Here is a 16,039-nt window from a genome sequence, read left to right as displayed (position 1 = left end):
TACACATGTATGCATTTTTCTTCATAATATCTAAAAATACAGAACCATAGAATGGGAAGGGATAGAATCCATAAGGATCATGGAGTCCAGTGCTCCAAGCAATCTATTTATGTGTTTATGCAAATAGTTTACAGCTAAATTAGCACCAAATTCTTCACAGGGACTTCTCTGCTTTCAACCTCCTTTATTTTAAGGCAAAATTTGAACTGCGAGATGGCATCTGCATCCCACTTCTGACAGGTCCATAGACTGTAGTCCTGCAAGGGAAAACTCTCTGAGACCACGTGAAAGGATTTCCTTGATGTTTACTGCCTGGGGAGGACAGACGGCATGTGCTGTTCTAGAAGATGTGCTCTTGCTGGTCTGTCTGTGACCCCACAAGCGCAGAAGCTGTTTATAGCTGAGCAAGAATTTTCCCTTCTTCCCTGAAGGCTTCTGCGTGTCTTGAGCGAAACCTGCGGCAGAGATGGACACAGAAGGCTTCGGAGAGCTGCTGCAGCAGGCGGAGCAGCTGGCAGCCGAGACAGAAGGGATCTCGGAGCTCCCGCACGTGGAACGCAACCTGCAGGAGATCCAGCAGGCCGGGGAGCGCCTGCGCTCCCGCACGCTGACCCGCACCTCCCAGGAGACCGCCAACGTGAAGGCGTAAGTACGGACACGGGACACCGCGCACGGCGTGGAAGCTGTTTATGGGTTTGGTTTCCAACACGGGGGCTGTCCTGCTGGGAGAAATAGAATGACTGCAAAGCTGTTCCTTTAGAATAACTGCAAAGCCTGTTTCCTCTTTTTTTCTTCCAACCTTTCTCCTACTTCCAAAAAACAACAGGATAGTTGAAGGATTTATCTGAGGAACTACTGTTCTTGATTTTGGACGCTGAAGCTGGAAAGCGCAGTACCTTGTTCTGGCTGCTGCCAAAGATGTTTACCAGCATGGTGTATATTTTTTTTCTGTTTGGAAGGACTTGGCAGCTGTGCAGCACTGCAGTGGAACAGCAGAAAGAGTTCAGCGGGGCTGAGATGTTTACACAGACACATTAGGGCTATTCAGAGTTTGGTTCTGTGCAGTTCTTGTAACATGTTCAGGAGCACTATCTGTACATGGCTAGCTGCTGACCTAAATATTGGCAGTGAGTCTGGGTTTAGAGTTTTGTCTGTTCAATACTAATTTCATATCTGTACAATTTCTTCCTTATAGATCGGTTCTTCTTGGATCTAAAGGGCTTGACATATCCCACATTTCTCAGAGACTTGAGAGTCTAAGTGCAGCCACTACATTTGAGCCTCTTGAACCAGTGAAGGACACTGACATCCAGGTAGGGACATTTTTGACATGTGAATTACACTGCCCTTGCCTATGTTGAGGTTCAGAGCTGTTCAAAGGCTTTTGTGGAGATAGTCTTGCTTTCTGTTTAATTCACTGGCTAGATGAAGTGCAGTGGAGAGATGCTGCTTTCAGTGCTGAGAGATGTTTGAGTTAGCCATGAGAAGCAGCATTAAGAAGCACCAAGATAATAGAAGTACTTTAAGTTCCAAATTCTTGCTGAAGTCAAGAGGAACTAGGTGCATACTTATTCCGTTTGTGGACCTCTCTGTTGGCCTTGCAAGCCTAAATTGTGCAGGGATACCTCTCTCATAGTTTTGAAATCTTTTTTATGTCTGATTGGAAAAACGCGTCTGGAGCCATTTTTGAGACACTTTTGAGGTGTTGGGATAGGGAGCATTTAAGTCAACAATCAAAAGAGGTGAGTATAGCTTTTTTTATTTCACTGTATCGCAGATGTCGTACCCTTGTCTTGGTGATAGACTGAATTTGCTGTGGTTCAAATGCATTACCAGATGATTTTATCTTGTAAAGTTTGATGTAAAATTTCCCTGTGTGTCTTAGAAATTATTGTGGCCTTGTTTTGCTTTCTGATCATTGCCTGCCTTTGTAGAATATCTTAATGATAAAACCTGCAATATTCATTATTCAGTTAAGAGCTGGTAATGGAATTGATGTTGTGGGTTGCATTGAAGGTAACAGTCTGAATTACTCATTAATCATTTTGATGCTCATCTTTTCTGTCCTTTCTAGCAATGGCTCACTTAGGAGGGTCAGAAGTGTTTTAAGTTCTTATTTTTTTGCAGAAGTAGTATGCTAAACTACTTAACTTCAGGAGGGGAAGGGAGACATGTGAAAAGTACCCTGTTTTATCTAGTGTATGTTTTATTTTTGCGTTTGGTGCCATCTGTTTTGGGTGCAGGCCCCTTAGTTGAATCTCATGCTAGTGTTAGGAGCCCTGTGGTCTCCTGTCTTCAGGCAGACTTATTTAACCTCAGTTTTCTAAGGCCTCTCTTTCACTGAAGATTAGTACTCTCTGGAGACTTTATCTGCTGCCTGATCATAGAGTGAAAGCTCTAAACCACTGGCATTGTTCACTTTGTCTTTTCTCATTTTATCCCAATTTCTGATGTTGTCTTTCTAATTGATGATGTTAAACTTGGTACATGTCTTTCTTGACCTCATTCTGTCTAGATTTTTTTCAACAACTCTTGCCTCTTTCTCCTTTTTCCTTTTTGTTTCTTTTGTTGGTTTTGGGTGGGGGGTTTTTTGGTTGTTTTTTTTTTTTAGGTTTACTACTGCTGTTAATTCTTTGATTTCTACTGTTTTTCCTTTCTGTTGTAAGAAGAATCCTAGTGTAGATTCTCAAGCCCAGAAGCAGTAGAGCGCTTGACTCTTGGGAGCTGAGATTTGTGACACATGAGAAAATTGATATGATTGCATAATAGTCCTATTTTATATTATTGCTGGTTACCTAACTAAAAAGTGAAGATTTTATTCTTCGTTAATTATACCAGACCTCAAGGCCTTATTTGAGGTGGTGATTCTGGGATATTCCAGTAGTGATCTTGGTATGTTTTCTTACCTCCAGTACCTTTTTTTAATCGCCCATGTCGATATTTGAATGTATCCTCCTGTTCAGGAAAAGCTCCAAATTTAACATAAAACCAATGGTTAATTGCAAATCAATGTGTTTAAATGGCAGAATTCGCCAATGAGATTCAGCCTTTTCTTCAGGAAAACAGCTAAAAAGTACAAATGAGAAACAGGATTAAAATCAATCCTTTAAATCAAAGTACCCTGTTTTCTATGTTGAATCATGATTAACACTAGTGATTTAATCACTGATCACTTCAACAACTCATCTCTGAGGCCTAATATTTGTATGCTTTGAATCTTACTTTTTTTTTTGCAGGCCATATGCGGAAAACATTCATTGTCAATTAGCTAAAAGTGATTTGCAAGATTAGGCATGGCACGGGGCTCCACTTCAGATCATCTTGGAAGGCACATGAGCTGAATGTCAGTTTTAAATGTTTTGTCCCTGCTTGTTTTTGCAGTTAATGGTTGCAAGGATTTTGTCTTAAAGAACATCATCTTCTGCTCTGAGGATATTTGCAGTCACATCTGAAGCTGTCTGGCTGGTGTCAACTGTGGTCTGTACCTGAGAGTTACTTGCTTAGCATATGGACTAGTCTCTGTACCCATCTGTAGCTTCTGATATGCAGTCATCAGCACTTTTAGAATAGTTTTTGTTAAGTTTTTGTTAGTTATGTAAGAGGACCTTTGTGTTAGACACTGCTGATACTCCTCTAATTACCTCTGTTAATGAAGAAGGTCGTAAAATTATTTGATGCTTTAGATCAAGATGTGCTGCAAAAGTTTCTTTCTATGTTGCCTTTTTCTTATACCACCTGATGATTGTTGGCATTTCTTCTCCTTGTTCCTAGATAGTTTCTTAAGTCTTCTTCAGATGTGTTTGTTTTGGGACAGTTGAAGCTCTCCCTGTGTGTGCACTGTGTAGAATCCTTCATCCATAAGCTGTTCCCATTGTATCTGGAAGGCAGTATGCAGTGATATAAGGGAGGGGTCTGCTTTATTTCTTTACAGGACTTCACTGTTCCTCTGCTGTTACTCAGTATTTACACAGGTATACTGGTAAATTTTAATTCTGTGGATTGGGAAGGCCTGTTCTGCTCTGCATCGAGCCCTCAGCCTGTGCCTTCTGCCATTATCATTAGTCTTTTTAACCAGCAAAAACTTCTTCACATATTCTTAATGAATTTGGTCTACACTTTATCATCAGTGGTGTAGGCTCAGCTGTCCTCCCTCAGACCTGTCTTTCCTGATGCTCAACACAGACTCACAATCCTATGTAGTTTTCAGCAAGTTTATTTAGCCTGAAATCACATCTGAATGAACCTTGTTATTTGTAGATTCTTTAACACTTCAGTTATTCTTGTCTATGTGGTTCCTCATATCTGTCCCCTAATCTTCAGTTTGAGCACGTATCGATTAATAAATACTTTACATCATCATTTGCCAAAGAGACTGAAACTTTGGGTGAGCACTGGAGACTAGAGGTCTGTGCCCCCTTCCCTCTGAAGAGGTGGTGGGGCTGCACTGGTGCAGCTGCAGTGCACCACAGCACAGGAGAAGGTGGTGAATACGAGCCCTTGTGCCAGAGGCACAGAGGGAATGCATAGCCTTTGCTGACTGTTGCAGTTGTGTGAAGGCTACAGATATAATTAAGTCTTTATTGTATGAATTTTAGGGTCCTGCTGACTTCTAAACAAAGCCCTTACAGCACAAAAATACTCTTTAGACTTTCTGCCATGTGTTCCCCTGTCACTCCTTTGCATCTAGAAAGCTCTGGCAGTTTCCTTGAGCTTTCCCTGTGTTCTTACCTAAAGCATTCATTTATTTATTGTCTCTGTTCCTTCTTCCAGTGCAGTCTGTTCTAGCAGCCTGTGGGAGGCCATCACAGAGAGACATGCTGGAATCTAATCTCTTAAATGATGGCAATCAGCACTGCAGAAGGAGAATGCCAGGAAATACCTCTATTTCTTATATAGAGAGTAAAACAGCAAGAAAAATTAGAGGGGGGCATCCTAGGGCATGAAGTCCCAAGATGCTGAAGACGTTCAGAAAGTGTTAAGAGAATCTAGGAATTCACCTTAATAGAAGTTTCAGCTTGGGTTAACAAGCAGGAGGTTCTTTCTGTACAGAAACTCTTTAAATGGTAGTCTATAGTGCTGACTAAAAAGTGCACCAAATTGCAGCTCAGTTAATTATCTGAATTATTTATCAGTTGTAAAATGTAGATTGCTTGCACATAAAAGGGTTGTGAGTCCAGGAAATATCTCCCACTAGAGCAGTAGGCCGGGAAGATTATGTAAAAGATTCTAGACTTGCCATCAAATTATAGGAATTTGTATTTTTCCTCTCTCATTTCAAACTTTGTGTTACTAAATTGCATGCAGAACAACAAACACTTCTTGCAATAAATCCATTTTACCATAATTCTTATGTCTGGAGTTTATAAAGATCAAGATTTTTCTAAACTGTCAAAATGCCCTATTTTGGCAGAATCTTTTCAAAACTGAACATGTTGGTCAAGTGCTTCTCGATCTTATATTTAGCATGTTTTTATATGCTTGGGTCTTTTTGTTTGTTTCTTTTTAAGAATCCAGGCTAAGACTTGATCATGCACATCTGTGTCCTAAAGATGGGGTGCATGCATATAAACATAACATTGCCATTCTGTTGAAAAAAGGTATTTCTTCACTCTTCCAAAGATGCAAACTATGATGTCCTCTTCTAATGAGCACTGTCACAGCAGGTCCTCTCTCAGGTTGCAGTGATGGCAGCCAGAGGAGGAGTTATTCCAAGACTCTGGATTGGCAGTGCTATTGTAAGGTGTGAGGTGGGACCTGGCCCCTGCACTTGTTCTGTTTGCTTTATGTGTGGAGGTCAGATTCAGTGCTGCACTGTGAAACTGATTTTTGGGGTACCAGGTAGGAGATAGTTGCTAGATCAAGGCCTGATTATTCCTGCTAAGATCATTTAGTTACAATGTGTGTTATGCCTTATGGTGGGATTTGTATCTGGAATATGTCACTTGATACTGGATTTGGTCCCCTGTATATTTTGTTTTGAAAAAAATAAGCCCAGAGTCATGGCAGTAATTTTAAAAAATGGTTTTGCTCTCATTTTTCTGGCTCAGTCCAGCTCTGTGCAGATTTGTGAAATGAATGCTAAAATGAATGAGTGCATTGCTTGTCTGCTTAGGAAGTTTGAGGTGAAGGCCTAGCTCTGTTGCACTGAAGCAAAATTTTGTTGAATTATCTCACTTGTACATGTTTCACCTTGGCCTTCTGACCTAGGCAGAACTGAAATGAAAGGTTGCATACTAGGGTTTGGTTTTGATTTCTGGGTGTGGATATTCAGAGTATTGACTGAGTAGCTCTCTGGAGGTCCAGATACAGAAATAAGAGCTTTTATCTAAATGAGGGCAGAGGGTTAGGCTGAAATCACTCCAAGTGGCAAGACAGATAGACTGAAATTAAATATCTGGGATATTTTGAAGCTTTTCAAAGTGCTGTAAACAGGGTTTGTATCAAAGCTAGCTTAACTTCTGCTCTAAGTATTGATGGAATCTGGGTCGCAGGAAGCTCTCCCCAGCTCTGTACGTTCTGTTTATGTGTATGTATGTGTATGACTTGTAACTGAAAAATTCTTACTCTGACATCAGGTACTGAAAGGGTGCATTATTCAACAACTGAGCTCTTCTTGCTATTTTATGTTGCCATTTGTGATATACTTTGTGGTATCTGCTAGAATAATACCAAAGCCTGTGGTAATCTACTAGAGTGTAACTAAAATCAGAGTTTATAAATGGAAATGCTGACACAACCTTAAAGGGCCAACCTCAAGTGCTGTTCACCATCCATTGTTTGCATTAGCTTAGCCTGAAAATGCATTTTTCCTTTTGCAGATTTTGTCCTTTCTCATTTGCCAAACATTGATTTCTCCTCCCGCCCCCAAGTCCTTCAGTTCTAATGGAGCTTGAAATTAAGGTGGCTTTATTTTTCTGTCGCTTCCTTGTTCACCCCAATCAATGATGCCAGCACAGCTGTGGGGTCCTTTTAACCATTGCAGAGCCCTGGTGGTGAGTGCAAGGGGACAACCTTTGACCTTGGTTTTTTTCAGGGTTGGTCATTAGCTGTTGGTTTCTTTGCATTGCTGCAGTCCAAATGAAGAATACTATTTGTGGTCATGGTTGTGAATTCTTCAAAAACTGTAGAAATGTTTGGCTCCAAAAATACCTCTCTTCAGAGGTTCTTAGAAGTAATTTTTTTGTCCTCCCTTTACTAGCGCATGCTAGTATCAAACACTGCTGCCTTCTTTGCCTAGGTTGTCTCACTGATTTCATTCAGGATTTGAGCCTTAATGTACATATTTAGGCATGTAAATTAAGAATATAAGTATCCTGGTAATTAAGTGTGCTAGAGGCAGTTTGCACTCAGTTGAAGAAAGCAGTGGTGGGGAATGAATGAGTATTTTGACGGGCAGCGAATGGAGCTAAGGGATGTGGACCTTGGAAATATAAATTACAGCAACTTCCTCAGCTCATCTCTGCTGTGTTTGATATCTCCTTCTTCTAAGAAATGTGTAACAACTTTACATAAACTGCAGCCTCCTGTGCTCTTTCCTTGGCTCCCAGGGCCTTGGGCAGCTGGCAGAGCAGCCAGGGGATCGGTGGCCTGTGTGCCACCTCCCTGGCACCGACAGTCTCCCCAGGCCCCTCTGAATGAACAGGCTGGCCCAGAGCCTCCCAAGGCTTGTGCTGATGGAAGGAAGCCCTTGGAAGTACCAAGGTGTGTGTGGATTGGGATGGGACTAGGATTTATGAGTGCAGGCTTCTCTGGTTTATAGCCAGCGTGGGGTTTGGGGGTCTCTTTTGGTTTTAAGTTAAATAAAACCCAATGAAACCAAAACACCCCTCTTCTTTTTGGCATCAGGTAGGTGATTGAATAACATAGGAAAATAAAGGAGGGGGAAAAAAGGGCTTGGGAATTTTTTTTTTTGCTTGTTGCTTTTCCCCTCACGTTTGTAATTTACATTTAAGCAGCAATTTCTCTCTAGTTTTCATTACTGCTTTATTGGCATGGTTTAGTGCAGTTTTAAATTACCCTGGCCTTATTAACCTTAAAAACAAACATCCACATCCCCAAAAAATCCCAAACCATGCTACCTTTAATGTAGAATACAGTCATTCAGTAAATACTCTGATACTGACTTATTTTAAAATTTGTTTACTTGGTTGCATGCTAATTGGAGTAATTATGTGGTGATCTTCCATTTCATGATGGTTCTGATCATGGATTCCTTACCATAAGGGGTTGGGAACAGGGAGAGAAGATACATGATCTTTCTCTTTTATCATGGGTAAATAAGAGGGTAGGAAAGATATTTCAGAACTTTATGCTAATGCAAGGTCATGATATGGAAAAACTGGGAATTCTGCTTCTAGTAGCTGTATTTATTGATCTGTTTAAATTCTGCTGTGTCCTGGTACAGTTCAAATTTCCTGTCTGCTTAATCCAGATATGTTCTTTGCATTTCAAATCAGGACAACTATAAACTTTAAATAAATGTTTTTGTAACAGATACTTCAAACATCTTAAAACATACCAGATTTTGAGTCACAACGCTTGACTTCATTCCCCCTCACATTTTTCTTCTTTTGCCATGTAGCTCTGCCCTTGTTTGAAAATGGTTTCAATTTCTAATTGAATGTTGACTTGTAGTCCTTGTATTGAAGGAGCAAATACAGTATAAAAAAGCAGTTTGGACACCACATACCCAAAATGCAGCCTCTCCTGTGCTGAGGTGTAGACATCTCCACTTCTCTTGGCAGCTGTGCAGGATCCTTTCATAGCTGGAACTCGAGAGCAAACCTGGGTGTGAGGACCTGAGCCTGAATTTCCCTGCAACACCCTGCTTTGCAGCAGTGTTACTATTGCAAGAAGCACTGTGGGATCATTAAAGCCTTTCAGGATCTGTGTTGCATCTGACCAGGAGGACGTCACTTCTGGCAATGTGGTACCTCTTAGCTCACGCTGTCCCATTAATTCCGTGCTCACTGAGGTCTTTATTAACTACTGACCTAGACAGTGTGTGCTCAGCATGTGCAAGTGAACTGTTGGAACTGATGTTTTCATGGTGCAGGAAACATTGAGTAGAATGGTTTCATCTCTGCGTTTATACGGATTGGTGGGAAGAAGCAATGCTGAGATGCAACCTGGCAATTTGCCCCCTCCACATATCGTGTGATAGAGCACTTGCTTAGATTAAAGAAATGGGTTTATTTATTTATTTCAGGGTCAAATGTAGCTTTTGCAATGCATAACTCCTGTTTTGTTTTGTAACAATTTTAAAAACGTTACAAATAAAGCATAGACCTTATAGGAGAGGATTTGGAGTTTCCAGTACCTTTATTATAGCTCTGAAATGAAAAATTTGCAGGGCTGTGCTGCAATTTCACAGTGGAATTGATTATACACAGAAGTGAACCTTGTTCATCTGTGTTGCATTTGAGGGGGAAAAAAAAGTTGTCAAAAATTAACAAGAAGGTAAGTGAGATTTCTAATATATGAACGGCATTCTGTATAGTAGCAGTACAAGACCATAATTTGGAAGGGGGTTAATTATTCTTTGCATATTTATTTTTAAAGCAATCCAGTTTTCTCAGTGGACCTTGGTATGACCTTCTAGTGGCTCTGTGGAAATTGGAAATGGAGGCTCCTGGCTTTGGGAAGCCCTGCTCACAGCCACACAGAGGTGGTGTTGAGGGAACTTCTCACCGATGGCGGCAGCTTTCAGTCCCAATGTTGCAGTGAGTTAATGGAGTTAAGTCATAGGTGTCGGATCAAAAAATTAACATTTGCCTGTTTAAATCAATATGGCTTTTTAGCTCTTCTGAAAAAGAGGAGAAAGAAGCTGAAGAAGCTTTCTGAAGTGCAGTAGCAAAAAAAGAATTCTGATCTTCAGCAAACTTATCTGAAATGAGACCAGAGGGGCTTGGCGCTGACCTATAAGAGAGGTGAAATTGTTACCTTTCTCCTGAACTAATATTTTTGTGGGTTTTTTTGCTAGTCTTTATTACATGAGCATTGTCTTGACCATTTTTCTCAATTAATCCCTCATGGTGCTGTGGGCAAATCAGTCTTTCACAGGGGAAAGCTGTAATGTGAGTGGCCAGACTCTCTTGCTGAACTCCTGTGGTCACAAATGGCATGAAACCCTGGACACTCTGTTTTCAGTGAAGCAGTTCATCAAATTTATTAGGAAAAGCAGCAGCTGCTGCAGCTCTTAATTCCCTCCCCTCATTTTCTCAAGCCTCTTGAAAGTGTTACCTGACTGATGAATTCCACTGGGGTTTATTACTAAACCATTTGTGTAATTTAGCAGTCTGGAAAAGGCCACAGGTATATTGTTGTGCATGCCCTCCTCTCCCTTGTCATAATTAGTCAGTTTGACTCCACAGTCAAAATCTTAATCCTAGGCATTATCAAGCTTTGGTTTAAAACAGTCATTAACTAAGAGAAGGGTGTCAATTGTTTTATCAGTGACTGGGCATCAAACTGTGGATGTACTTAAGCTTCCCCATACAAAACAGCAACCTGAAAATTTGGCAGTTTGCGGAAGAAATGTTTGGGTTGTGTGCAGGGATGTTTTTTAACTTTACTTTTTGAAGTCAAAATGAAATTCTTACTCCTGCCAAGATATGTTCCTGAAAGAAAGTTGCAGCCTTTTGAGGTAGAACTAAGGATACATGCATTTGTTTTGCTTATTTAGATTTTTTGGCACAACTTCTGTTCTCAGTGTCTCCTGTTTCCTTTCCTATCCTTTATTTCTCATCTTTCTTCCACTCCCTCTTTTTTTTTTTTCCCTTACTCCAGTTGTGTTCATTCCCTTTGCTTGTCTGCTCTGAATTCATGTATTACCTCCTCCCAGCACTTAAGTCTCTGCTTTGACACTATTTTGGGTGCAAAAGAGTTACTTGTTTACTTTGAGCTAAAATATTAAACTACTCAAGCAAAAAGCAGTTATTGCAAGATGTCTCATTGGTTTTCCGTGCGTGTGGAAATGGCTGAAAGAAGCTTAGGGAGATGAGTTGGAAATTGCCTATACCATTCCATTATTTGTATTTCAGTAAGCATGCAAGATGCATGGTACTCTGCAGAGGTACCAAAATGCCTATGCAGCATTATGAGCCATAGCTAACAGATCATCTTTTAGATTAATTGGAACTTCATGCCTAATTGTTGCTTGGTAAAAATGGCTTGAGAAGGTTGGAGAGATTTAATTTTAAAATAGCTTTATAGAGGAATGAAATACCGTGTTGCCAGGTGGTGTGACTGCAGTAGAAGTCTCTGTGGACTGTACTTTTCAAGCATCAATTTCTGCATTATGTGTTATCTTCAGTGTCTGCTGTGGGATGGAGGGGGGAAGGGGAGAGAGGTTTTGTCACATGTGGTATTTTTGAGGGAGCAAAGGGATGGTTTGCCAGCGTCACACAAGTGCTGTTCAGAGGCTGGTGAAAGAGGAAGGGCAGTGGTAAACCCATCACTTTCAGTTTCAGCAGCTTTATTAAACCTTTTTGAATCCTTCAGTTGGCTATCCTAGGCTTGATTCAGGGATATGGGGTTAGCTGATAGTAAAGTCATAGCTGATTTCTTAGATTGCATTTGGGACACATCTCTTTGGTTGCCTTTACATGCTTATGGTCAGCACCAGAAAACTCAGAAGAGGAATACTGACAATGATGTTCATGGATATCTACTTGCTTTATTAGGCTTCACCTTGTTCCTTAGTGGTTAGAGACTGGTTATCCTTAAGCATGAGGAGTATTTCTTCCCACAATTTCAGTGTTAAAACTCAGCTCTAGGTACCATCAATATACATACTGAGTCAGTTCTTAATCCCATTATGGTTTTGGCCTTGCCATCTTCCTGTGGCAGTAAATTCCACAATTCAATTGCAGATTATGTTAAGATTTATTTCCTTTTATTGCTTTTGAGCTTGGCATCTTTTACACAGACATTGTTTCCTTCTTGTTCAGATCTATACGAACGGGATTTCAAGATCTGCCATTTCTAGAGCACTTAACTTCACTTAAAGTACCAGCTCTTCCTTGGTTCTTTTGTGTAATGTTATTCATCCCAATGAATAATGTTATTTTGTGTAATGTTATTCATCCCAAGAGTGTTCCCAGACCATGTCACGTGCTTTAGACAGTTCCCTGAGTGTGTCCTGCAGTTTCTCTTTTGAGGGTGTCTGTCCATCTTTCAGTGTTGTTGATAACACCTGTTTGTTTGGTTTTTCTGATAATGGTGTTTGGTGCAGCCAAACTCAGTGTGAAAGGCAGAAGTAGTAATCTGTGAAGGATTTGATTTTAATCTCAGGTAAATGGGAGTGCATAAGGGGGAATACTGTACAGTATCATGACAAATCCTTATCTCTAAACACAAGTCAGTAGGGTTCTTTGGACCAGATTCTAATGTATGAGAAAATAAATTTCTGAAGAGTATGGGGGAGGAAATGCAGAAGAAAAAAAAAAAATAAGCCACATTTCAAATAGATGATAAAACCTGTGTGTTATCTCAGATCCTCTGAGCAGTAATTGATTTTGCCTGCTATGGTTACCATACAGTAACTCTGAAACATTCATTATTTCTTTCCTGCCCCAAGGCTTGCAGCAGTAAATGGCATTTTTAAATCCTTTTACTCTGTCTGTTAAGTAGATACAAAAACCTGAAGGTTTTAATGAATGTGAAATATGTGCTAATGCAGTAGTCAAAAGACTTGCCATTGTTTTGACTAAATGTGACTGTGACCATCTTTAGGTTAGAGTGAAAGCTAAATGCTGGAAGCTGGATGCAGAGATCCATCTCACTGTGGAATTACACATTTGGACCTTGTACTCTGGTTCATTTGTTTCGATTTGTTTTTCACAGATCTAACCCTGCTATATTTCTTTTAGTCCCCCTCTATTTTGGTTTAATTTTTCCAAGGTTAAAAATGGCGTATCCAGAAAATTTGCAGCTCATTGCTGATGGCAAGAATGTTGATTGCTCTACAGTTACAGTGAATCAATATCACTTCTCTTATTTTTGTTTTGCTGTTTGACTTGAGGTTAATGTTTTGGCTTCATATTTACTGGTAAGATGAAGTGTATGACATTGCTGTGCATAATTAGCTAAAGTTATGCTAAATGTTTTGCTGTTTGTCTGTGGCATTATACTCTTGTCTTTTTGGTTTCCTTGTCTGAGGAAAACTTTGGGTTTGTTTTTTTTTTTTTTTTTTAAATGAATTATGAAAATGAGCACTCAAGATGGACACCTCCTCTGGCTTGTTGCTGGGAGCAGGGGAAAGCTGACCTGGAAATGATTCCCATCAATTAGTAGTGTGAAATCTTTGGCTGAGAGTTGATGGTAATTTGTCACTCAGTTATATCCCTGTTAGTCACTATAGCAGAATTGTTAGCTTTCTCTTCCTTTTTTCTTATTTCCTCTGAGTTACTCTATTTGCTTTTGCCTTGCTTTGGCATTTTCTCCAGAGAAATCTCTCCAGGATGTAAGGGGTGTTTCACTGTGTCTCTGGAAAACTGTCAGAAAGCAGCTGGCAATCTCCAGGTCTTCCTGCCCGCTGGTATATGTTGGGTCCACCGGGCAGTGGGGCAATCCTCTGTGTGAAAAGAGTCTGGGGCTTGTTTTTGAAGGCTGGATAGTTCTTGCTGATATTTAGGGATGCTGGATTTGGGAAGGAAACATTACGTATGAGTCCATCTATCCCCAGGACTGCCAGAAATGAAATGCCTTTTGCAAAGCATCATCAGGAAAAGAGAAGCAAGTCTTGCTCATCAGTCAGAAGTTATTCCTATAATAAATTCCCAAAACTAAACTTCGAGAAATGACATTCTTCTGCAATAGAATAGCAGTACAGATCTCCTTCCTGCAGGGGGTTGAATTTGTAGTGTGTCTTAAAGGGTAGAATTTAGTTGTTTGTCCCAAGTAGATTTGTCTTCTCTTGGTTGTAAGTTTGCTCTGTTTGTCTTAGAAAATTTCTTCTTTGAATTCTTCAGCATGCATTGCCTCTGAAAAAGCTGCTGTAACATTTTCTAAGAAGAAATACTAATTTCCAGCCATTGTGTATTAGCAATGCATCCTGGCAACAAATGTTGAAACCACATACTCAGAGAAGAAGGTGGGAAGCGCAATTCAAAGACTCATGTTGCAGAGACAGCTCAGCAGAACATGTTGCATGTGGGAAGTGCCCCTGTGGATCCAGAGAAGGTTCATCTTGCCATCTTGGAGGAGTTTCTAAATGGTTTGATTTTATGCAGATCCCTGAGGTGGATCCTTTTCCCTTCAGCACCCCTGGTTGGTGTCATCTACAGGAAAAAACGCACACCTTGGTACTGGGCACTTGGAAAACACTGTTTGTCTTGTGGCCAGCGTGCTGGATGGTTATGGTCATCCAGAAAAAATAGAGAAACTTTGGAACTGGAAGGTCAGATGCTGAGGGAGGAGAAGGATTGCCACTGCTTAAAATGCAAACAGCTTTTGCTGGAGCTCTTTTATGTGCTCACTAACTGACTTCAAGCAGTTTATATGGGCAAAGACTCACTGGCTCACTGCACCGGGTGCAGGAGTTGCAGTTGGGTTGTCCATGCCAGTGCAGGCTGTGCCTTCCCATTAGTGAGGCTCTTCCTAGTGTCAAAGGCAATGGTGATCTCATCCTTTTCCTAACTGAAGTTCCAGAGTGATAAATTGAAAACTATCCTGACCAATATCCTGTACCTCTCTGCTTTATGGAAAATGCATGCAATAGACAGTGAAATAAAGTCTCTACCATGTGCAGCTAAAGAAAAGGTCTTTTTGGGCCTTTCACAATTTATTTTTCAGAGAGTGCTGCAATTTGGTTTTGTAAGCTGGATGTGTAGTCAATGCACTTCATTGAGAAGCTAAGGAGCTCTGTTAAATATGTGAATTTGTGCAGGGAGAGTAGGTAGGCAAGACCTCAGAGTTTAAACAACTCCTGAGCTTATTCATTTATGTTACTCAAGTTTTTTACATCTTGGAACAACCCTTTGCTGCAGTTATAGCACTGGATCATTTGCTTTGCTGTGTAGTATTGACTAATTATCTTAAAAAAAAATGAACTTTCAGCTTCCAGAGCAAATCAGGAGTGATGCCTTATCAGCACCACAGGTGGCAAGTTCCTCAGGCAGTGAGACTCCATGTGGTCACACAGTGATGCAGCTTAGTGTAAGGCTGCTGGCCCTATGGAGTGTCCGATCTGAGAGACTGAAGACCTTTCTGATACCATTTGTGAAATCAGTGCAGTGAGTTAGTAACTGTAGCTTTCATTGATAGGCACAACTTCACAGACTAAATCTTGCTTGCTCACACTGACAGTCTCACAGCTAATTCCTTTTGACCCTTCCAGGGCCATTGAGAGTGTAAATAATTTAAGTATAGCACTACCTTTTGAAGTGTTTGATGAATTCAGAGCATTTTGATATCCTTTGGTACATTCCATCAGAGTAGTCTTACCTGTGGGATCATCAGAGCTTCCTTTTGCATTAATACCAAAGATTTAGTTAATTGTTACTTCTGATAGCCCAGTGAAACTGAAAGAGGCCTCCTTTGTCCCTTGGTTTTTGGGTATGGTTGGGGTCTGAATTTTAATTTGCTTGGTTTTGCTATTAATCTCTGAACAATTTGCCTAGGTATTACTAGAAGCATCTGCTGAACAAGCTGTTGCTACCAGCAGTAGAAACAAAACTCTGCAGGTGTCAGATGCATTGTCAGATTTCTGTGGTCAGTGGTTAATGTGTTTATTACAACACTTTAAAAAACAACAACAAAAAAAACCCCTTAGTGATTCTTAGGATGTGCTACTGAAATATCTTTTAAAAGACTTTAACATTTTATTTTCAAGAGAAACTTCAGCTATTTTGGAGCTTAGGTGCATCGACAGGCCGAGGAAATAGAAGCATAGGGAAATGAAGGCTGAGGTAGGAACAGGTTCATGCAAATCAATATTGAGTGTAACTGTGGAGATGTCAGGATGGGAATATCCAGCAGAGCTGCAATTCAGTGTATTGAATTGTCAGAGTGTGCAGCCAGGTGGGTTATTGGCAGT

The 16,039-nt window shown here is 40.5% G+C and overlaps 1 protein-coding gene across 10 annotated transcripts in view; it reads left to right on the top strand.

Moving 5' to 3' along the window:
* Positions 1-16,039, top strand: part of NUP93 (nucleoporin 93) — a 78,350-nt gene that overhangs the window by 5,089 nt on the left and 57,222 nt on the right. For 9 of the 10 annotated variants that reach the window (XM_040075192.1, XM_040075197.2, XM_040075190.2 and 6 more), the window contains 2 exons: positions 432-645; positions 1,196-1,313. In XM_040075192.1, coding sequence (XP_039931126.1) covers positions 467-645; positions 1,196-1,313 — 297 coding nt within the window. In that variant the 5' untranslated portion in view covers positions 432-466. Of the gene's footprint in view, positions 1-222; positions 241-431; positions 646-1,195; positions 1,314-16,039 lie in introns of those variants that run through there. The other variant, XM_040075195.2, reaches the window with a different exon arrangement.

The sequence above is a fragment of the Hirundo rustica genome, chromosome 11, assembly GCF_015227805.2.
Source record: "Hirundo rustica isolate bHirRus1 chromosome 11, bHirRus1.pri.v3, whole genome shotgun sequence".
NCBI lineage: Eukaryota > Metazoa > Chordata > Aves > Passeriformes > Hirundinidae > Hirundo > Hirundo rustica.
Note: the sequence above shows the minus strand (reverse complement) of the source record. Positions and strands in the feature narration are given on the sequence as shown.